Source organism: Lepus europaeus, chromosome 7 (assembly GCF_033115175.1).
Source record: "Lepus europaeus isolate LE1 chromosome 7, mLepTim1.pri, whole genome shotgun sequence".
Taxonomy (NCBI): Eukaryota; Metazoa; Chordata; class Mammalia; order Lagomorpha; family Leporidae; genus Lepus; species Lepus europaeus.
In genome coordinates, this window is record NC_084833.1 from 39,034,446 (window position 1) to 39,058,045 (window position 23,600).

The 23,600-nt window shown below is 35.3% G+C and overlaps 1 protein-coding gene across 1 annotated transcript in view; it reads right to left on the bottom strand.

Moving 5' to 3' along the window:
- Window positions 1-23,600, bottom strand: part of ANO3 (anoctamin 3) — a 418,996-nt gene that overhangs the window by 138,588 nt on the left and 256,808 nt on the right. Inside the window, 2 exon segments of the mRNA XM_062198061.1 lie at window positions 8,317-8,417; window positions 21,861-22,019. Coding sequence (XP_062054045.1) covers window positions 8,317-8,417; window positions 21,861-22,019 — 260 coding nt within the window.

Below are 23,600 nucleotides of genomic sequence, written 5' to 3' on the forward strand. Positions count from 1 at the left end.
CTCCTACAATGATTCTTTGTCTCCATCTCCAAACCCATCTCAAAGGATCAGTAAGCTCCTTCCTGGTGAGATATCTAGAAAGCAAGGCTGAGAGTCAAATATTTACTGCTTAGTTCTCATCTGCATAGAAAACTTGGAAACCTTCTGATATGCTATATTTCATTGCAATCACTGGTAATATTGCTAGAAAATAATTTTAAAATTTTCCCTGACATAATTTGTCATTAAAATATCAGATTTTAGGTTTGTTATATGGATCCTATACCATCCCTTTCATTTTTCAAACATACAGGGAAGTTTATGTGCATATATGATCTTAACGTTATAGTTCTGTAAACCCATTCTTTTTTCTGAACATCCTCTCCACCAGTGTTACATAACTCTTCACCATCTTTTAAAATAGGTTGATTTCTTAATGAGAGTAGTTTAATTCATTTGACTTTGCATGCCTGGTGCATACTTGCACATTCCTTGATAAGTAGTAGACATTCTCATGATTGATAGATAGATGAAGGAGTTTTCTTGAATTCAGAGCTGCACTTATCTCCTTCTGTGACTAAAAACACTTTGCATGTAATAAACATTTACCAAATAAGGTATCAATAATAAAACAAAGATCTTCAAGTGTAAAACATTCCTTAAAATAATTTCCTGTACAAAGATATATCCAGAAGTATGATTAAGAGGAGATGAAACTTGTAGTTGTTATTATCAATAGTAGATATTAGGAAAATTTATAAAGCAGCATTTGGGCAAATGCAATTCTTTATTTCTTTTGCTGCTAGTGTGAAATATTTCTGTTAAGCACTTTTCTTAAGTTTTTATTTCAAAAATGCCTTGGGAGAAATAAAGATCAAAGGGAGAAAGAGTTATGCAAGATGAATACAGATATTTTGTAGAACAGTTCCACTGTGTGGGTGGGAAAACAAAAATTAAACATGAGAGAATCAATTCTCCTAGTTGAAAAAAAAGAGAAACTTCTCCCTCCCCACAGCACTTACTTGAGTAAACCTTGGCACTGTAAGAACTTTCTCTACTCTTTGAAATGTATATAAGCTTTTTAGCAAACTATATATGGCTTTTGTCAGTTTCCTAAAGCACTGGTAGCACCCATTTGATGTGTAAATATTAAGGGAGGTCTCTTAGTTTCTAAAGGATCTTAGGCACCTAACTTTGGTGAATTCCTAGCTCCAAGGTGCAAAACTACTCCTGTCATAAAGGTATCAGAAGTTTTATTTTCCTGTACAAATCCAAAGAATTCCCCAAATAGCAGCTAAATCGGAGATAAACTATACATGATGTTTTCAATCCCCTTACTTACAGATGAGAGCATGTAAGGATAAGGTTATATCTAATTGATTATACAAGAGCATGGAATTTCTTCCTGTCTTTGCAACCTCTTGGCCGACTGATCTTCATACATCTGTTCTAATTTAATGTTTATTTAGTAATATTTTTTTCCTCTTCTAACTTTGTGGAAGAGTGGGAGAGATTTTGTTGTTAATTATATTTCCCCAACAATATACACTGTACCTGTAATCTATGAAGTCATCAACAATCTTTAATTCTCCTTATTTGTTTTGCATAAATGGCCCTGTAGGATTAACCTTTTTTGACCAGTGGTCTTTCATCCTGTAATTTATCATCATTATTCCCCATATTTGGACAAAATGCTCCAGTTGTGGTCAAATAATAAGGTATCAGAAAACTTTTGCAATAAAGGTTATAACTAATAAATCTACAGCTTTTCTTAATAAATTTTAATATGTTTTAATATCTAAATAACTACATGGAAAAGCTCAAGGTAAAATTTATATGCATAAATTTAAGCATCTGTTCTAAGAAGATGCAAACACAGACACACACACACATATATATTTCGTGTTTGATTTCTTTATTAGTCTTGTACATAGTTATTTCTTCTATTTTGGAGAAAATGTCTACAGGATCCACTTGTCCCTAAGAAGGACAAGCATAGTATTTACATCTAACAAATGCATTATCATGTGTACCTTGCATCACATCTGGATTATTTATAATATTAATATAATGTAAATATTATATAAAAAGTTGTAATGCTGCATTGCTTAGGAAATAATGACAAGACAAAAGTCTATGTGTATATATATATATATATACATATATATATATATATATTTGAGATGTAGTTGCCAATTTGTTTCAAAAACTTTTGATAAGCAGTTGATTGAACCCAGTGATGCAAAACACACTGATACATAGGGACAACTGTATTCTATACATTATATACATCATTGAATGTGATAATAGATAATGCCTGGAGACTGGATTGGCCATTATAAAACACTTTGCTGCAGGGCCGGCTCTGTGGCATAGTGGGCTATGCATCTGCCTGAGGTGCTGGCATCCCATGAGGGCACCGGTAGCTCTCTGCTATGGCCCAGCAAAGCACTAGAGGATGGCCCGAATGCTTAGGCCCCTGCACCTGTGGGGGATAACAGGAACAAGTTCCTGGCTCCTGGCTTCAGATCCACACAGGTCCTGCCATCATGCCCATTTGGGGAGTAAACCAGGAGATGGAAGGAAGACCTTTCTCTCTGACTCTCCCTCTGTCTGTAACTCTACTTCTCAAATAAATAAATAAATATTCAGACATTTAAAAATTTAAAAAAACACACTTTGCTGCTTGGATAGTATTCTGGTAGTAGATGCTGACTGCAATCCGAAATTTCAGGTGTACCTTATAAATAAAAGAGATGTCTGTTATAAGGAATTAATTAACGCTATATCCATGTTTCAAGATAACTCTGTGTTCTAGCATGTCTCAAACTATTTTCTCAGAATATCAGCATCATCTGGAAATGAGAGGCTATATTTCATAACTGCCCCCTTGAAATTTATAAAAACTACAATAAATTTCAAAATGATTGAAATCCCCAGGACAATATTTCTTTATCATTTGCATCAGAGCCATTTGGAATGCTTATTAAAAATCTATGTGTCCAATCCTATCCCAGATTTGTGATGTTAGAATTTCCAGACATAAGTTCCAGAAAATTTCATTGTTTACTGTGATTCCCAAGTAATTCTATTACATTCTAAAGACTGACTACCTCTTCTACAAAAGTTCTTGATGTTGATGTACTTATTAATTCAGCAATTATTGAAGGTATTTGGTTACAAGATTTTCTTCTTAAGATCTTATATAACCAATATTACCTTGATACACTTTGGAAAATGCTACCTAATTTATAAGAGTTATATTATTACATTGTGAGAATTGTATGCTCTAAAAGTTTCAATAGTGCAGCAATTACAAACTTTGTCTGAAAAGTGTATAATAAAGAGAAAAAAATAAGAAAGAACTGATAGTAACTGCATAAGTTCTACATCTTTCTGCACCACGCCCTGCTCTTGAATGTATAGGAACTCTCCCTTAAAAAGGCACTGTTACCAGGAAATTAGCAATGAATGCTATTTATTTTTTAAAAATCTGACTGAAGGGAATATCATCTTCAAAATCTCTGCTGAGACAGATGGATGCCAAGCACACAGCCTTAACGCAAACTAATCTGAAAAACAATATGGTAAGGGATTGTTTCCATGTACATTTAAAAAAGAGAAACAAAGGAATTAATTTGATAAAAGATTGTTTTAAAAACAAAATTATAAGAATACCAATTATTTTGTCACTAAGAATTTTCTGAAATTTGTTTGAAATGGGAGGAATAAGGGAATTGAGAGAAAGGGAGATGAGGAGCTCTATTAAACTTTCAGTTTTTTTTTTTAACTTTATTTAGTAAATATAAATTTCCAAAGTACAGTTTATGGATTACAATGGCTTTCCCCCCCAAAACTTCCCTCCCACCCGCACCCTTCCCATCTCCCACTCCCTCTCCCCTTCCATTCACATCAAGATTCATTTTCAATTATCTTTATATACAGATGATCAATTTAATATATATTAAGTAAAGATTTCATCAGTTTGCCCCCACACAGAACATAAAGTGTAAAATACTGTTTGAGTACTAGTTACAGCATTAAATTACATTGGACAACACATTAAGGACAGAGATCCTACATGAGGAGTAAGTACATAGTGACTCCTGTTGTTGACTTAACAATTTGACACTCTTGTTTATGGCGTCAGTAATCTCCCTAGGCTCTAGTCATGAGTTGCCAAGGCTGTGGAAGCCTGTTGAGTTCGCCAACTCCGATCTTATTTAGACAAGGTCATAGTCAAAATGGAAGTTCTCTCCTCCCTTCAGAGAAAGGTACTTCCTTCTTTGATGGACCATTCTTTCCACTGGGATCTCACTTGCAGAGATCTTTCATTTAGGTCGTTGTTTTTTTTTTTTTTTTTTTTTTTTTGTCAGAGTGTCTTGGCTTTCCATGCCTAAAATACTCTCATGGGCTCTTCAGCCAGATCTGAGTGTCTTAAGGGCTGATTGTGAGGCCAGAGTGCTATTTTTAGGACATCCGCCATTCTATGAGTCTGCTGTGTATCCCGCTTCCCGTGTTGGATCATTCTCTCCCTTTTTGATTCTATCAGTTAGTATTTGCAGACACTAGTCTTGTTTGTGTGATCCCTTTGACTCTCAGACCTATCATTATGACCAATTGTGAACTGAAATTGATCACTTGGACTAGTGAGATGGCATTGGTACATGCCATCTTGATGGGATTGTATTGGAATCCCCTGGCACATTTCTAACTCCACCATTTGGGGCAAGTCCGATTGAGCATGTCCCAAATTGTACATCTCTTCCCTCTCTTATTCCCACTCTTATAGTTAACAGGGATCACTTTTCAGTTAAATTTAAACACCTAAGAATAATTGTGCGTTAATTACAGAGTCCATCCAATAGTATTAAGTAGAACAACAAAAAAATACTAAAATGGATAAAGTATTACATTGTACATCAACAGTCAGGACAAGAGCTGACCAAGTCACTGTTTCTCATAGTGTCCCGTTCACTTCAACAGGTTTCCTTTTTTGTGCTTGGTTAGTTGTCACCGAACTTTCAGTTTTTAAAAATTTATAAAGTGTAGTTGAGATGGAGGAAAGAGCAATATGAAAAGTATGACATGAGATTCTGTAGGCATCCCAATAGGCAATGTAGCCCGTATGGCATAACATTTGACCCAGAATAAACTTATTTTAAATTATGAAATATAGATAGAGTACAGGAGGATAAACATGCTTTTTGATAAAAAAGGAGAAACTACCTTTGAAATTATGACACTGACATATTTCTTGTAAAGAAAATATTTGTTACTGATTGCAAAGGGCCAAAGATGATCCAACAAAATTTGTATGTTGAAACCTGAATATCTAGTGGTATTTAGAAGTGAGTTCTCATAGAAGTAATTATTTCATGAGGGTGGAATCCTGTCAAGGGGGTTAGTGTCCGTATTAGAAGAGAAGAGAAGCTGCATTTCTACCATGTGAAGATAAAACTTCAAGGGATATCTTCACTGGACTCTGACCATGCTAGTACTATAATCTTGGAATCTCCAAAACTAAAAAATAAAGTGTTATTGCTTAAGCCACATGCTCTATGCAAATTTGCTATAACTGCTCAAATGCACCAACATTGTGTTCACAATTTTCTCTGCTAGTGAATGAAACTGTAGTTGCATGTTAATAATAGCGGCACATGCCTAGATCTAAGTCAAATAATGCCAAATCCCCATCACACAGCCAAAGAAAGCAATCTTCTGGACTTTGACAAATATCTGATATATATGAAGTCCATAGACACACTCCCTTTTTGATAAGATATTTTACCATGATGTCCTTTACAGCTGAACTGAATCTTATTATTGAAATCAATAGACAGAACAAACTTATGATTACCATTATGGGTTTCTTCCCCTTCAATGTACCATGTAAATTTAATGATGAACTTAAAAACCATGGTGAATTACAACCATTGCAGTGGGATGAAGGCAACTTAAATCAGTTAGTATTAGGTTGAAAAAAAATTCAGTAATTTTCTCCTGATGTGAAAAAGCAGTTCATTGTCTTGGGTCTGACATTTCCTTTGCCTCTTGTGTTTACATCATGAAATCAAATTAGGGCTTGTGGGAAAAAGACAATTTTTAAATAAATATTAACTTATTTATTTGAAAAGGCAGAATTACAGAGAGAGAAGGAGAGACACAGGAAGAGAACTAAATTCCATTCACTGATTCACTCCCCAAATGGTCTTAATGGCCAGTACTGGGCCAAGCTGCTGCCTGGAATCGGGAATTCCATCCAGGTCTTTTATGTCACTGGCAGGGGCCTAAACATTAGGGACATCTTCCACTGCTTTCCTAGACATATTAGCAGAGAGCCGTATGGAATTAGAGGAGCTGGGACTCAATCAATGCTTATATGGGATGTAACCACCACTTAATGCACTGTACCACAATGCCAGTTGCACAAAATAGATAATTTTATGATATAAACAAAATAACAGGAGTCCATATTTCCACCCAGCGGAAGTAATCATTGTAAATGTCATTATATTTCCTTCCAATTGCATTGCTATGCATTTTACATTGTAAGAATAATTACAAACTGATGAAATCTTTACTTAATATATACTAAATAAAAGTTTTTTTAAAAAAGAATAATTATATATCCCACATATTTTATTATATTGAATTATTTTTTACTCCACACTCATCAAGAAATATTTGTATTCCTTTATATAAATGAATTATATTCCATTGCAAGGATGTGTTCTTATTTATTTAAATCATCTAATGTTGAACATAAGCTATTTCTATTTTCACAATTATAATTTAAACCAGGAATATTTTATACATTTTAAAACTACATTCACAAGATAGAAAATGGGTGTTATAAAATGTGTTAAAGCTTACAGAAAATATTTTCAAATTAAGTTTCAGAATGTTTTCATGAATTTTGATTCCTACTCTAAATAAACGCAATTATTTAAAATGTCTATGTGACGTTTGATGATTATCACATATAAAATTCTTTGAGTGGTCGAAATTCATCTCAGTGATAATATTCTGCATAATTTTGAGTGGCATGAATATGTGCTATTAAGAGTATTCTAATATCAGCAGATTATTATATATTGTTATCAGTATTGAGTCCCAGTGACAAATTTCAAATAATTTTAGAAAGTTATTTAATGCCAAAAGATAATTTTTTCAAATAAAAGTGGTTTAGCATGAATGCCTACATACCTAGTGGTACTAAGAATATGAGTTCAATATAATTACTCAATTGAAAATGATCCTCTATGAACTTCAAACTACCTAATCATAACACAAAAGAATATCTCACAGTCCTTTATTTACTTCACTAAGGGACTAAACTTCATCAAAATGCTCGAATCTCAAATTTATCAAATTACTGTTTATGGGCAATAACTGTGGTTGCATCATTCAAAGTCTGAGGAATAAGAAGATGAGTATCAATATCTCATATTTTAACTTCAGTATCATGGGGGCTTGTCATAAAACCTGAGAATTTCAGAACTCCTACCAGAGTTGACCTTTTCCATGCTAACGAGAGTGAAAGTTTTCTCTCTGGTTTTGAATTGTACTCTTAGTGTTCATTTAAATTAATTACTGAGAGGCTCTTTTATTTAGTAGCCTGTCTACTCTGAGCCTATTAAACATCCTTAGAAACTGATGAAGCATATTGAGTTCCACATTAGTGTAATTATTCTTATATTCAATGTGGAGTTTACATGTTGCATGCAGAAGTAGCATTGTTGAATTTTATTTTGAGAAATGGTGGAGGGAAGTGATACATTTTGCATATAACACAAAATACTAAATTTAGAGAAACTTACGTCTATGCAGTCTTTGCTTATCTAAAGGAAAAGCTAAAATTATTTGAAAGGAGAAGTCTCATTGCCATTTATTCCTTGGTACTGAGGACAGACCTAAGAAAACATCCTAGGTGACCTAAGAAATGATAATTGCTAACCAATATACAGAGAAGAATGCCATATTTATGTGTTAGCATCATATATACTTCTACTTCCTGCCTACCAGAAAAATTTCAAGTTATATCCACTCCATTAAATAGGAAATGTGATGAATCTTGGGAATTGTTGAAAAGTGAAAATTTGATAATAACTATTTTCCCTTCTAGGCATGTACATCTTGAAAAGATATAGCATGTCTAGGGAATCAGGATACTTACCACATTAGACAAATGAATTAGAAGGGAAAAAATTTGTCCAGGGTAACCTAATTTTCAAAGAGAAAACATTTCCTCTATGGAAAGTCTACATTTATTGCTCAAAACACAGACTCATCTTCACATATATTGAGAGAGAATGAAGTATAATTTGGAAGTACCTGAAGGGCATCCTGATATTCAGCCTCTCTGCATACTTGCACAGCGTGTCCCATGGTATGTGAATTTTAATGAACATGATATCAGGGCTTGCAATAGCTGGCTGCAAAGGATAGCAAGACAGGAACAATTATTTAGAATCAAAGCCAGTGATGTCATAACAGCTTTGATTTCGGAGGACGAAACATTGATTCTGTCTACTCTTGAACTCTTGAACACTGGTTTAAAACTGCTTGACAGGAATAAAAATTCTATGAATAAAACTATTTAATAAATATGTAAAAGTCATTGTATAAAGGAAATAATCACCAATAAGAGTTAGTGCATTTTCTCATTAATCATCATCAAACTTCAGAATCCTATGATAAGCCATCACAAGCCAATTAAGAATCTGAAGTTATTTTTGATAGATAATCATGATCCCTTGATTCTTGTTTAGATGTGACAGAAAAACACTGGCAGTTGCACTAAGTCATTTGTTTATTTTTCTACTACACTTTATTGAGTAACAACTAATTCTTCCATCTACTTGCTAGGTCCTATGATAATTCGGGAAAAAAGGAGGATAAATCACTCCTTTTAACCATTGAGTAAACATATACCCACATCAAGGCAAGAGAATTTTAATGGGTTTTATCTTGACAAAAAAGTTTTTAAGCTGAGTCAAACGTGCATCCGAATTACCAAAGGTGTTACTCTGATCTAATTATTAGAAATTTGATGATTGGATTTTATTGTTTGAATATCTTGACCATGTCAATTGTTGGAGAATTAAATGCTTTTCTGGCCCAGCATCGCTAAGATTTTGGGTTTCAGTATAGAAGGCTAAAATAAGTAAATAACTGTTTACTTTGGCATTATACGCCACTGTTCTTCACATATTATCTTTATTAGTAGTTTATAGGTATAGTTTAAACATCTGTAAAGAAAGAATTGGTGTTTGTTTCCATTCATACACACCTACTAGGTTAGATAGAGCTGAACTCCATTTGGTTAATATTGTTTACATTTGAACTAGATGGAACTTTTCAAGAGATACATCAATCTTAAAAGCTCAAAAGTAAGGAAGAAATTTTTCAAATCTATTTAAAAGCATATAACTCTTAAATTTAAACTGTAAAATTCTTATATTCATACATTCCCATATTCTAAATTTGGTTAATTTAATGGGTTTTCTAGAATAATATTTAAAACTTGTATTATCAGCATTCATGAGTAATGTTATTAAAGAACTTTGCAGTTGGAAGCTATTCATACCTAGAAGACTGTCTGATCAGTATTTCCACTGGGAAGACATTTTCACAGACCTGCACTGGCCCAAATTTGTTTCAAAGATCATTATGAAAAAAGCAGAGAAGGGGCATTCAATGATCAAGTACATTTTGGGCTTCTCACTAGAGAAATCCGAGAAACTTTCACATGCGTGTGCTTGCTGAAAGTATTCAAGCAAATAATAAATACATGTGCGATCCAAACTTTTGGACCCTGCATTGTTTTTCCTTCTGAACATACTGATATACTAGCAGTTTGCCAACTCACCTTGGGAAGAATAACAAAATGTGCTTTGTTAGTACAATTTCTGAAAAACTTCTTACTTGGAATATGTTAATTTCAAATTAGAGGTAAAAGATTATCCTAGTAAACAAACTATATCTCAAATATCTATAGACTTTTTAGTCCAACTAAGAATGCACATATTATACATGGTTCAGAAAAATGCATATAAGATGTTCAAATTACCATTGACTTATTCAAACAATTATTTGTTTAAAACTATATCACCCAGCTGGAAATCTGCCACTAGACAAGGAAAATGAAACATCATAATGTTGGTATACTCAGACTCTTTTTGGTGCATGTGGTGTAAAGGTTTCTATTTGGGAATAGTAGAGACATTAAAAACTTTATGATATCACAATATATAAGCATTCATCTATTTAAATTATTCATCCAAGACAAGTAAAATATATATTTCATGTTTTATTGCAAGTTCTCCTGTTTTATTCATGTAAAAATTCTAATATTCAAAGTGATGTCAGAGATCCTTTTGAAATTATGATGCCAACTGCTAGTGTTACATCAACTTGCCTTTCCTTAACAAAGCATAATTTAAATTTCTTCAATCCTGACTGCCCACTTACAATAAATCATAGGGTATGTTAGAAAATTCATGCTGCTTGGAATCACAAAGACTTAAGTGCAAATTTCATATCTAACATTTATTAGCTCTAAGGCCTTGGAGAAGTTGCCTTATTTCTCAGTTACCTAATTTTACCACCTGAGAAAGGAAGACAATGACCTTTACCTCAAGGAGCCATGAATGTTATGAAAGACTGGGCATTTAAAGTTCCTCCATCTAACAGATTTTCCAAAAATATTTGTTCTCAGTTGCAAGCACACCTCTCAAACTACATTCTATCTAAAATAACGAGAATCACAACAGCCTTTCTTTCTTTTGTCACTCTCAGTAAGTAGCTACCTGATTGATCTTTATAGAGCCTGTTCTTGATTTAAAAGCTATGCCATAGGTCTTTAAGTTACATAAGCATAAAGCCTGTTACAATTTTTGATTTGAGAGAAACTCTAAAGTATGGTGACTTGAATCAAGATTTAATTTGAGGAGCTACGTATTTTTCATCTGATAATAGAAACTGGATATAAACTTTTGAAATGATATTTCTGTAAGCTTTATTATTTTTAACTTTGTCTCTTTGTTCTGTGTTTAAACTCTTTCCTTAGATATCATTGTTTGCTCCTGGGGAGATAGGAGTTTTTTCGTTCATGTTGTGCTGATTCTCAGAATCCCATTTCCTTGTGAGTGAAAGCCAGTTTTCTCAGTGACTAACACAGCCTTTTACAACTGCAAACTCAATATCTCAATAACCTCTCCACAACTTTCACTCACTACACTTCCACCATTTGTTTTTTTGCTACTATTTGCCTTCCCCTGTCATAAACTTTAATTGCTCTCTTTTGTTTTCTTGTAGTAGTTTTACCTTTTATTTATTTGTCTGTCATAAAAAAGGACACTTATTGGCCAGAGCTGTGGCACAGCAGGTTAAAGCCCTGGCCAGAAGCACCAGCATCCCAAATGAGCGTCGGTTCTAGTCCCGGCTGCTCTTCTTCTGATCCAGCTCTCTGCTATGGCCTGGGGAAGCAGTAGAAGATGGCCCAAGTCCTTGGGCCCCTGAACCCATGTGGAAGACATGGAGGAATCACCTGGCTCCTGACTTCAGATCAGGTCAGCTCTGACCGTTGCAGCCATCTGGGGAGTGAACCAGTGGATGACAGATCTTTATCTCTCTGCCTCTGCTTCTCTGTAACTCTGCCTTTCAAATAAATAAAATAAATCTAAAAAATATGTGGTCTCAAATTAATACTTTATCCCTTTTAGTATTTTTTTGTTGTTGTTCTACTTAATACTATTGGTTGAACTCTGTAATTAATACACAATTATTCTTAGGTGTTTAAATTTAACTGAAAAGTGATCCCTGTTAACTATAAGAGTGGGAATAAGAGAGGGAAGAGATGTACAATTTGGGACATGCTCAATCGGACTTGCCCCAAATGGTGGAGTTAGAAATGTGCCAGGGGATTCCAATACAATCCCATCAAGATGGCATGTACCAATGCCATCTCACTAGTCCAAGTAATCAATTTCAGTTCACAATTGGTCATAATGATAGGTCTGAGAGTCAAAGGGATCACACAAACAAGACTAGTGTCTGCAAATACTAACTGATAGAATCAAAAAGGGAGAGAATGATCCAACACGGGAAGCGGGATACACAGCAGACTCATAGAATGGCGGATGTCCTAAATAGCACTCTGGCCTCACAATCAGCCCTTAAGGCACTCAGTTCTGGCTGAAGAGCCCATGAGAGTATTTTAGGCATGGAAAGCCAAGACACTCTGGCCAAAAAAAAAAGGACCTAAATGAAAGATCCCTGCGAGTGAGATCCCAGTGGAAAGAACGGGGCCATCAAAGAAGGAGGTACCTTTCTCTGTTGGGAGGAGAGAACTTCCATTTTAACTATGACCTTGTCTAAATAAGATTGGAGTTGGCGAACTCAAAAGGCTTCCACAGCCTTGGCAACTCATGACTAGAGCCTAGGGAGATTACTGATGCCATAAAGAAGAGTGTCAGATTGTTAATTCAACAACAGGAGTCACTGTGTACTTACTCCTCATGTAGGATCTCTGTCCTTAATGTGTTGTCCAATGTGAATTAATGCTATAACTAGTACTCAAACAGTATTTTACACTTTATGTTCTGTGTGGGTGCAAACTGATGAAATCTTTACTTAATATATACTAAATTGATCTTCTGTATATAAAGATAATTGAAAATGAATCTTGATGTGAATGGAAGGGGAGAGGGAGTGGGAGATGGGAGGGGTGCAGGTGGGAGGGAAGTTATGGGGGGGAGAAGCCATTGTAATCCATAAACTGTACTTTGGAAATTTATATTTACTAAATAAAAGTTTTAAAAAAAAGTGGTCTCAATTTTTAGCATTACCGGGCAGGGGACTGGCAAAGGGAATGAGCTGCCAAGGAGAAAGAGAACTTTCTGCTTCACAATCCAAAGCTGCCAATCCGGTACTATTCTGTTCAACTCTGATTAAAGCAGGATTTCAGAGGGAACAAACCACCCACAAACTTCGCACTTCACATTACTATTTAATTATTCCACCTCACATTCCAAAGTGGTAGATAAATCACTCATGAGAGAGGAGGAAATTAAAAAGTGGGTTCTTATGAAGTTACTCTGCAAGTTTATGGCACAGAGCAGAAATAAAATAGTATGTGGTAGTTTAGTTCACAGTTTGAAGTCTAAGAGAAAGATAAAATGCAGATATGAACTGGGAATTGAGTTGGGTTACATTGCACCTACCCTAACAGTTTCAAATCATCTACCTATTCATTCACACAGCTTCAAATAATGTTGTTATCTAAAAATATCAATATCAATGTGAAATTTTTTTTAAAAAATTGAGATTTATTCTTGCCAAACTCAGTGCTTGGCTCCATTGAATGTATATTTCAAAAAATGAGGACACATTCCCTAAGCATTTTTCTGCTAACAAATCCAATTCCTATTGATATTTTCACAAATCCATTTCAAGTTTCTCCTGATTACAATCCCTAACTGTCTTCAATTTAGTATTGATAAAATTATGTTGCAACCAAAGGCCACAGCCTTCAAAAGTACAGAGTATAGAAGACAATAGATCCTCAGAATAGCACAAAATACCGAATTTGATATTTCAGATAACTTAAGTATTTACATATCAACTAATAACTAATTGGTATAAGATACAATATTAAGTATCCTAAGGTGCCATTTTGTCATTGAAAGTTCCTTGTTAAATCTGCTTAGAAGGGGAATGCACAGTTGTCTTTTTTCTGATATTTATTTGACAGTGTGGTATGCAGAATTCTAAAGGCTCTCAATATCTCTATTTTTAATTGTACTGTTCCAGTAGAATCTCATTTTGTATGTCTTAACTATACAAGATCTTTTTAACTAAATATAAATCTTTTTTTTTTTTTTTTTTTGCTCAGAGGAAAGCTTTATTGACTGACTGTGTGATAAGGGTAGGTGCTGTGGAGGGGGATCCAGGAGAAGCAAGGTGGGGGTGGAGGGGGTGGGGCTGGGGCTGGGGCTGGGGCAGTGGGAGGGAGGGAGGAAGGAGGTGGGGTGGGGGCGGAAAGGGGTTGAAGCAGGGAAGACACGCCTTCCTCCAACACCACACGTGGCCAAAGGACTCAAATGGCAGCTTCCTCCTGTGTGGTGTGCTGTGGTGTGCTGTGGTATGGTGTGGTGGCGTGTGGTGCTGCGGTCCCTCCCGCCTGCGTTGTCCTTGGAGCTTGCCCGGAGAATATGATAAGATAGTCACCTTTGATAAGGTTATATTTAAGGTATGTTTGATGTTATGAGAAGAGATTATGGTCTCCCATGAATTCCTACAAGGGACTGGGCTCTTCCTGGCAAAGGTAATTAAAAACAGCACAGAGACAAAAGAAAAATTCTCCATTGCTGGCACTGAACATGGAGCTGACTCTGTGGTAAGGATTAAGGACTGTTTCTCTGAGTTGAAATCCAGCAAAGGCACAGATACCTCAGTACCACAACAAGGAATTGGATCCTGTACAACCACACAAGCATCAAAGAGTACCACATGCTCCAGGTACAAATACAGCTGGGCTGATACCTTGATTAACTCTTTGAAACACTGAGCAAATTTTGAATAAATAATTGTTTATTTTTTAAGTTGTTTTAATGTGGTATAATTTATTAAGCAGCAATAGAAAACTAATATAAATAATTTCAAAAATCTTCATTTGAAGCCTCAAGATAATTTCTTAATGATGAAGACTTATTTTAGAAAAACATTTTTGTTTATTTAAACATTTGCCTCAACAGGTTGATTTTTTCATATAGTAACCTTGGGATATCACATTTAGTCTCATTCTGTTTCTTAAACTAAACCATTTAAGAAACAATAGCAGTGTTACTCTTAGAATTGAAATAATAAGTAATAATAATAATAAGTACTGATAACATTTTTAAAAAACATCTATGGCAACTAAAACAAATAAATTTAATAAGCAATAAAATAGAAATACAATCTGGAAATATTAAGCTTTCTTAACATTCTGCATTCTCCCCATCATTCTTTCCAAAAATCTGTTTATGTCTGTCTTCTGTCTTGCCTTCCTCTTCTCTCAACCATTCCCTTTCCCTTTCTTTCTCCCCTTTCTTTCCCTCCCTGCTCAGAAATCTTCCCTATAATCATTTGAATATCCTATGTAGGAAAAATGAACAAAGGAATTGATACCTCACCAACCCATTTTTCCTTTCTGGTTGTTCATTTCCCTCATCTCTTCTGCAGATAAACAAGTTGATGACATCTGCTGCTGCATCTATTTTTCCATTATTCATTTTCTCTTCCCTTCACACTAGTCTAGCATGCAAGTCCACCTCCTCAGGGATTTTCACCAAAGATATCTATAGCACCCAACTGAATGAGCTACTTTCATGTCTTAGTGGAATATTCAGCAGTATTTTGTCCTGATTGACCACTGTTTCTTGCGACTCCTCACTTTTTGCTCTTTCTTCCACTTGAAACTCCTCACTGTCTGTTCTTCTCTCCTACTCTTATAATCTCACTACTAGATTGACATTTTTCTCATTCTATCTACTGATTTCATCCTAATGCATGGCTCACATTACTACATATTCTAAAAGTTAAAGCATTTATCTTTAGCTTAGACTCCTCATTTGAGTTGTAGACCTTAATTTCAAACATCTCTGTATTTCTCAAATATAATCTCAATTTATCAGCTCATGATTTAGTTTCCATAACTCCTATTCCACTCCATCTTTATTTTATGTTTTAAAGAATTATTTTATATTTTTTGAAAGAGGAGTTACAGAGAGAGAGAGAGAGAGAGAGAGAGAGAGAGAGAAAGAGAGGTCTTCCATTCCACTGGTTCACTTCTCAAATGACTGCAAAGGCCAGAGCTGACCTGATCCAAAGCCGGGATCTCCAGGACTCCCAAGTGGGTGCAGGGGCCCAAGGACTTGGGCCATCTTCTACTGCTTTCCCAGGCCACAGCAGAGAGCTGGATCAGAAGAGGAGCAGCTGGGACTTGAACCAGTGCCCATAAGGGATGCTGGCACTGCAGGCTGAGGCTTTAACCCGCTGTGCCACAGCACCAGCCATCCACTTCATCTTTAAACGAGATCTCTTCTAGGGGCTAGTGTTGTGGCATAGCTGGTTAAACTACTGTCTGTGACACTGGCATCCCATATGGGCTCCAGTTCTAGCTGCTCCACTTCTGATCCATCTGCCTGCTCATTCTCCTGAGAAAGCAGTGGAAGATGGCTCAAATACTTGGGCCCTTTCCACCCATGAAAGAGACCCAGATGAAGCTCCTGGCTCTTGACTTCAGCCTGCTCAGCCCTGGCTGTTGTAGCCATTTGGTGAGTGAACCAGCAAATGCAAGATCTCTCTCTCTCTCCCTCTCTCTTTCTCTCCTTCTTGTTCTTTCTTTCAAATAAATAACTAAATAAATATATTTTTAAGTTTTAAAAGAACCTTCTCTAGTCAATAGTAGTATATACTGGCTGTTCCTTCTTCAGTCAATGGGCTACCCCTTTGTCTCCCCATGACCAGCTCTTTTTCATTCAGACAAATTTTTTTCATATCACACATGATGACATAGCAACCCAGTGATAGTCCCTATATAACTTTATTCTGCTTTCATTATCAGGTAGCATTCTTCCTATGTTATCTTCCTTTTTTATTTGCTTATGATTTATTTCCTCCTATAAGATGATTTTAACCATGGTTTCAATTTATCTCTAGAACTTGGTATACAACAGGTGCTTCATTAATGTTCCTTGAATTAATAAAGAAATTAATTGGTTAAGCTATCCTTGATATTTTCCTTTTATTACCATATCCAAGATACTTGAAATTATATTTATTTTAATTTAAATAGCTAGCAAATCTGTTCACTCTTCTCCATCCTTTCATGATTTCTGCATTCAGCAAAGCTCTTCAAATTCATGCTCATTCATTGCTTATAATTATTCAATAGCTTCCCCTTTCCCTAAAATAGTGACCAAAAGTCTTAAGTTATACTGCAATACAAAATTATGTAACTCTAGAGATCCTTCCAAAGTTCATATGGTACTCTTTTTTTTTTTCTCGTCTTAAAAATTATCAGTATCATCTCCCTCTCTGCCCCAACACAGATACTCCACAATTCTGATATTTACTTTATCCACGCTCTGATGGGGTCTAGTATCAGTAGTTTAAGGGATCAGTATGTAATACTAATGTACAACCAGCACTGAAATCATATCCTTCTTTTACCTGCTTTAGCTACAATTCATTGTTAAATCTCAGTTCAAAGTTTATACTTTTTAAATTTTGCTTCTTCCCTTTCTTGTAGTCTCCTTCTAGTCTTCCGTGCCCTTATTAGAAATTATTCTAGGGCAGGCACTGGTGGAGTAGTTTACACACCAAATGGGATGCCCATATCAGAGTGCATGACTTGGAGTTCCCACTCTGCTGTTAATGCAGCTTCACTGGGAAGGAACAGATACTGGCTAAAATATTTGGGTTTCTGAAAACCATGCAGAGACCTAGATTGAGTTTCAGGCTCCTGGGTTCATCTTGGTCCATCCCCAGCTTTTGTGGCCATTTGGGGAGTAAACCAGTGGATGAAAATACACATTCTCTCTCTGCTTCTCTCTCTCAACATTGCTTTACCTTTCCAATAACTAATTTTTTTTTTAAATAAGAGAAACCATTCTAGACCTATTGACTGTTCTTAGGTCAATTATCACAGGACATTATAAAGTATTACAAACAGTATATTAGAGGATAAAATTTTTAAATATTATATAAAAATAGATATTTAGGATTGCCTTAGATCAGTTGATCCTTATTGTGCAGTAACGGAAATATTCTCTGTTGAGCAAGTATAGTCAAGTGAAAAGAGTGGAATGAGTTTTCCTTTTTAACAAATTCACCTTGTCTTGTTTGGGCAGGCAGAGTTACTTAGAGAGGTTTGGATCAAATTTCATATGGCTTCTAGGGCCCTTTTAGTAGGGAAGGTATAAAAATTCTTCATCCAAGCTTCAAAATTAATATGATATACTCTGGAGAACTGGGAATATTCTTAACACTTTCCACTGTCAGGGAAATCATTTATCTCAACAGAAAAGGAGACACCTGGGAGCAAAGAAGAAGCTCCATGACCGGTAACTTATGTTCTGCATAGAGGCTCCGGTTCTTGGGGATAGGTGGTTGCAATAAAATATTCATTTGAGTTTGAATACACTTCCTGACCCAGCTGTCCTGGTTTTCTACACAACTGTGGGGGAAACAGATCCTAAGAATGTGAATGTTAACTAAAAGGATGAAACATTTCTCTGGGAATAACCACAGACAAATGGACACTTCTCTGTTGACAGGCAATCTAAACAAAATAACTTTTGGAAGTGACTGAAGCTTGACAGCTCAAAAACCAACGAACTCCCCTTGGAAAGCAAGGAAAGATCAAGCATTATTCTTGGAAAAAGTAGAGAGAACAGGGGAGGAAGAGCCCCCCCACCATAAAAAGGAAGAGAGAGAGAGAGAAAGAGAGAGAGAGAGAGAATCTGGACTCTCTCCCAAGGAAACTATGTAGAAGCTCTGAGACATATCCATGACAAATAAATAATTTTCACGTCTAACTCCTAAGCTGTGAATTCAATGAGGCAGTCTCAGAGTCTGCTTTACTTATTGGAATTCCACAGCAGCTTGCTCAGTACTTGTCAAAGTTATCTGCTGAATGAATGAATAATTGGAAATAAGTCAGCAAAATAATTACTAGTATTAAGTTAGAATATCTGTATAAGCTTCTCTGAGAGAGATGAGGAAATGATTAATTCTATTTGTATGGAGAAGAAATCATAGGAAAATCCAATGAATAAAAGCTTGTCACAAGACTGAGTTCATGCATTTGTTTTTAGTAAACATCTCTTGATTTAAAAGCAAGAGGGGCTTTTTGGATTAAGCTTTCCAGAGAAGCATACAAAAGAAACAATAAAGAAGTCAACAGGAAACTGAAGTCAGAATTTTACTTGAGCAATTGTGGAACATCAGGCAGTGCGTGAATAATGTTTTGCTTGCCATGATACAAGCCATTACATGTTTGTATTTTATACTTATTAAAAGGGTTTTAATAAATATAAATGAATTACTTTTCTAGAAGCACCTCAAGGTACATTTCAGAACTCAATGCATGTTCTTCAGAAATTGATGCTGGCATATGAGGGAGAAAGGGAGTTGTAAAGATATATCAAAGTGCCTATGAACACTCTGACCAGTGCTATCAGCAAATTTCCTAGCTATATAATCATATAACTCATCAGGATTTTTTTCTTAGTTTAGTGCTTCCAAGTTTTAAAAGTCTAACTAATCCCAAGCAGCAGTAATTTAGGCATCTCTCAAATTGATAAATTATTTTTTTTCTTTCAGTAGGGGAATGGTTAAATAAATTCCAAAGATTAATACTCTGCACCTATTAAAATGTGCAGCAGCTTCTAAATGTGATGACAGTCTAAGCTATTGATAGCATATTGCCAAATTCCAGAGCAGTACATGTATTTCATAAATATCATGACTGATTCTGTGTTAAAAATGTGCATGAGAAATTATGGGACATGTACTCTATAGAATACTATATAGCAGTCAAAAACAATGAAATCCAGTCATTTGCAACAAGATGGAGGAATCTGGAAAACATTATGCTGAGTGAATTAAGTCAGTCCCAAAGGGACAAATATCATATGTTCTCCCTGATCGGTGACAACTAACTGAGCACCAAAGGGGAAACATGTTGAAGTGAAATGGACACTATGAGAAACAGTGACTTGATCAGCTCTTGTCCTGACTATTGATGTACAATGTAATACTTTATCCATTTTAGTATTTTTGTTTTGTTTTGTTCTAGTACTAGTGGTTGAACTCTGCAATTAACACATAATTATTCTTAGGTGTTTAAATTTTAACTGAAAAGTGATCCCTGTTAAATATAAGAGTGGGAATAAGAGAGGAAGGAGATGTATAATTTGGGACATGGTCAATCGGACTTGCCCCAAATGGTGGAGTTAGAAATATGCCAGGGGATTCCAATACAAACTCATCAAGGGTGGCACGTACCAATGCCATCTCACTAGTCCAAGTAATCAATTTCAGTTCACAATTGATCACACTGATAGGTCTAAGAGTCAAAGGGATCACACAAACAAGACTAGTGTCTGCTAATACTAACTGATAGAATCAAAAAGGGAGAGAACGATCCATCATGGGAAGCGGGATACACAGCAGACTCATAGAATGGCGGATGTCCTAAAAACAGCACTCTGGACTCAAAATCAGCCCTTAAGACACTCAGATCTGGCTGAAGAGCCCATGAGAGTATTTTAGGCATGGACACTCTGGCCAAAAAAAAAAGGACCTAAATGAAAGATCTCTGCGAGTGAGATCCCAGTGGAAAGAACGGGACCATCAAAGAAGGAGGTACCTTTCTCTGTTGGGAGGAGAGAACTTCCATTTTAACTATGACCTTGTCTAAATAAGATTGGAGTTGGCAAACTCAAAAGGCTTCCACAGCCTTGGCAACTCATGACTAGAGCCTAGGGAGATTACTGATGCCATAAAGAAGAGTGTCAGATTGTTAATTCAACAACAGGAGTCACTGTGTACTTACTCCTCATGTAGGATCTCTGTCCTTAATGTGTTGTTCAATGTAAATTAATGCTATAACTAGTACTGAAACAGTATTTTACACTTTATATTCTGTGTGGGTGCAAACTGATGAAATCTTTACTTTGTATATACTGAATTGATCTTCGGTATATAAAGATAATTGAAAATGAAAAAAAAAACCAACTTGGTTTTAAATTGGAACTTGCATAGAAAATTAATCAATTTTTTAAAAGTATCATGTAGGATCTCTGTCCTTAATGTGCTGTAGATTGTGATTTAATGCTATAACTAGTACTCCAACAGTATTTTTCACTTTGTGTTGCTATGTGGGAGCAAACTGTTGAAATCTTTACTTAATATATACTAAACTGATCTTCTGTATATAAAGAGAATTGAAAATGAATCTTGATGTGAATGGAAGGGGAGAGGGAGCGGGAAATGGGAGGATTGCGGGTGGTAGGGAAATTATGAGGGGGGAAGCCATTGCAATTCATAAGCTGTACTTTGGAAATTTATATTCATTAAATAAAAGTTTAAAAAAATGTGCATGAGTTTTGGCATACATAGAAAATACACTGAGGGGCAAGGAGCAGGATAAAGTCAAGCTGTTCGCAGTCACCCAAGAGAAGGGCGTGACTAGGGAGATGGTATATATGCACTCTTTGTTTTATACATTTCTATGCTGTTAATATTTCCCATCAGACCGTTTTCTTTTTGTAATGTGCCGAATACAGGCTTTATAAGTCCTTAAAACATTTAACAAAAATAACAAGAGTGATATTTTGTATAATAGAACTCTGAAGGTTATGCTTTTTCCTCTTTTCTAATTTTATATTCTTCCTAGTGACTTTGACTTTGGTACTTTTATTATTTCACTAGAAAAAATTTTAATGGATTTGTTAAAAAAGAATAAGGTTTGGAAAGAAAATCTTTTTCCAACTACAGCATTAAATTACAAATATTTAGCAAACTCTTTTATTTAATATTTTGTTTTTATTTTCATAAATTTTTTCTATTTTACAAAGGTACATAATTATTCTTTCAGTTTTTAATAGTGAAAAAATGTCATATCCTTTAAAACTATCTAAAATATTCAGAAATGTGTAGTTTATAAGTGGTTGCATATTTAAATGAAATTATACTATTTTTGGAGAAAACCACATACATTTTATAATACCATGTGGGAAATAATTTCCATAATAAAATGCAAGTGCTTTTACCTGCTCCAGAAATCACACCATAACTAGTAATATGAGCATTAAAGCACTTACCTCCTTCTCCAACATTAAGCCCTCTGCTCTGAGGTTCTTTTCAAATGTGTTTCTTTTGTCATATTGTATATTTGTCTTTCTGTAAACCAGGATGTAGTCAATTCGTTTTTTGCCATCTTTGAATAGAAGTCCACTGGATGCTATGTAATTCATGTCATTCTGCAAATAAAGCAATGATTTAACAGTGTGGATTAGAAACATACACATACTTTGACTATGGTCACCTTCATTTGGATCTTTAGAACCCAATATTGAAAGATGTATTTTTATATTACAATTAGGAGATATGGAACAATAATTAATAAAATTTTGCAATTTGCTATAGGGGACAAATGAGCAAGAGATATAGCCAGGATTTGAAATTTGGGAGTCTAATTCTTGAAATCAAATTTGTTGATGCTGGCATCAAGACACATTCAAGTGTGTTTTATTTAATTAGGATCTATAAAAATAATATCAGCTAACATGTTGGGTATTTATTAAATATTACACCCAGGCTTTTTTACTAACTTCTTTACTACTCACAACTTGCATTTCATAGACAAAGACCTTAAAGCTGAAAGAACATTAAATACTCAGAACTGAAACCAACACAATTTTGTTTGCTAAATAGAATCAAACCAGGTATGCTTTCCTAAACATGTGTTCAACAATATTGAAGTCATGTAATATCTCTTTTCTTAAAAAAGATTTTTTTTTTTTGGAAATTAGAGTTACAGACAAAGAAGAGAGGGAGAGACAGAGACAGGGATATTTTTCATCTTCTGGTTTACTCCCCAGATGGCTGTGACAGCCAAAGCTGAGCCAGGAGAAAGCCAGGAGCTGAGAGCTTCATCCAGGTCTCCCACATGAGTGGCAGGAGTCCAAACACTCTGGCCATAATTCACTGCTTTTCACAAGCCATTAAGAAGCCAGGACACAAACTGGCGCCCTTATGTGATACTGGTGTCTGAGATGGAGGTATTACCCACTAAACCACAATGCCGGCCTGTGTAATACCTCTTGAGCTAATTGCTTCAGGAAATATTTGCTGTTAAGATAGAAGACTGAAAACCAACTGAAGCAGCTTGCTTCTCAAAACTATTAGCTTGCTTATCAAAACTGCTTTAGAATACTTACTTTGCTATCCCCATCAACCCAACCTACATTTTGTAGGGTCTGCTCAGTTTTCAACTGAATCCCTGCATTTTAAAAGACCCACATTAAAATTTCCCAGTCTAGGCTCTTATTATCCTTCACAAACCTTTCCCTAACTGCATTCTCTTGAAATACAGCTGCTAAGGCTCTCCAGTCCATACTCTTATATGCTATAACCTAAATAAAGCTAGCTTAATGTATCAACAAATCTTCCTGAATCTCAAGAATATGTAAAAAATATGTTCCTATCATCTGGTGAGTTTTTAGTTAATATTAGTCAGTGCATCTCAAATGAGCCTGACTGGGACACATATACAGCTTCAGGTAAAAGACCTAAGACCCAAAGTAATCTGGTACTCAAGGAGACAGACCAAGGAATCATTCAGGTGAAACAACAGGGGGTGTCTCCAAGAATGACATCCCACAGGCACACATCAGTGTTTTAGGAGCCCCTAGTGGGCTGCAGCTTTTCAAAGAAAATAGGTTCAAGCATATGAAGTCACAGTACTAGCAACTCCTTGGCTCAAAAACAAGAAGGCATTAAATTGCTAGTTTCTTTAACCAGTGGAAATGTTTTGAAATTTCCAGTATTATTTCATGGAG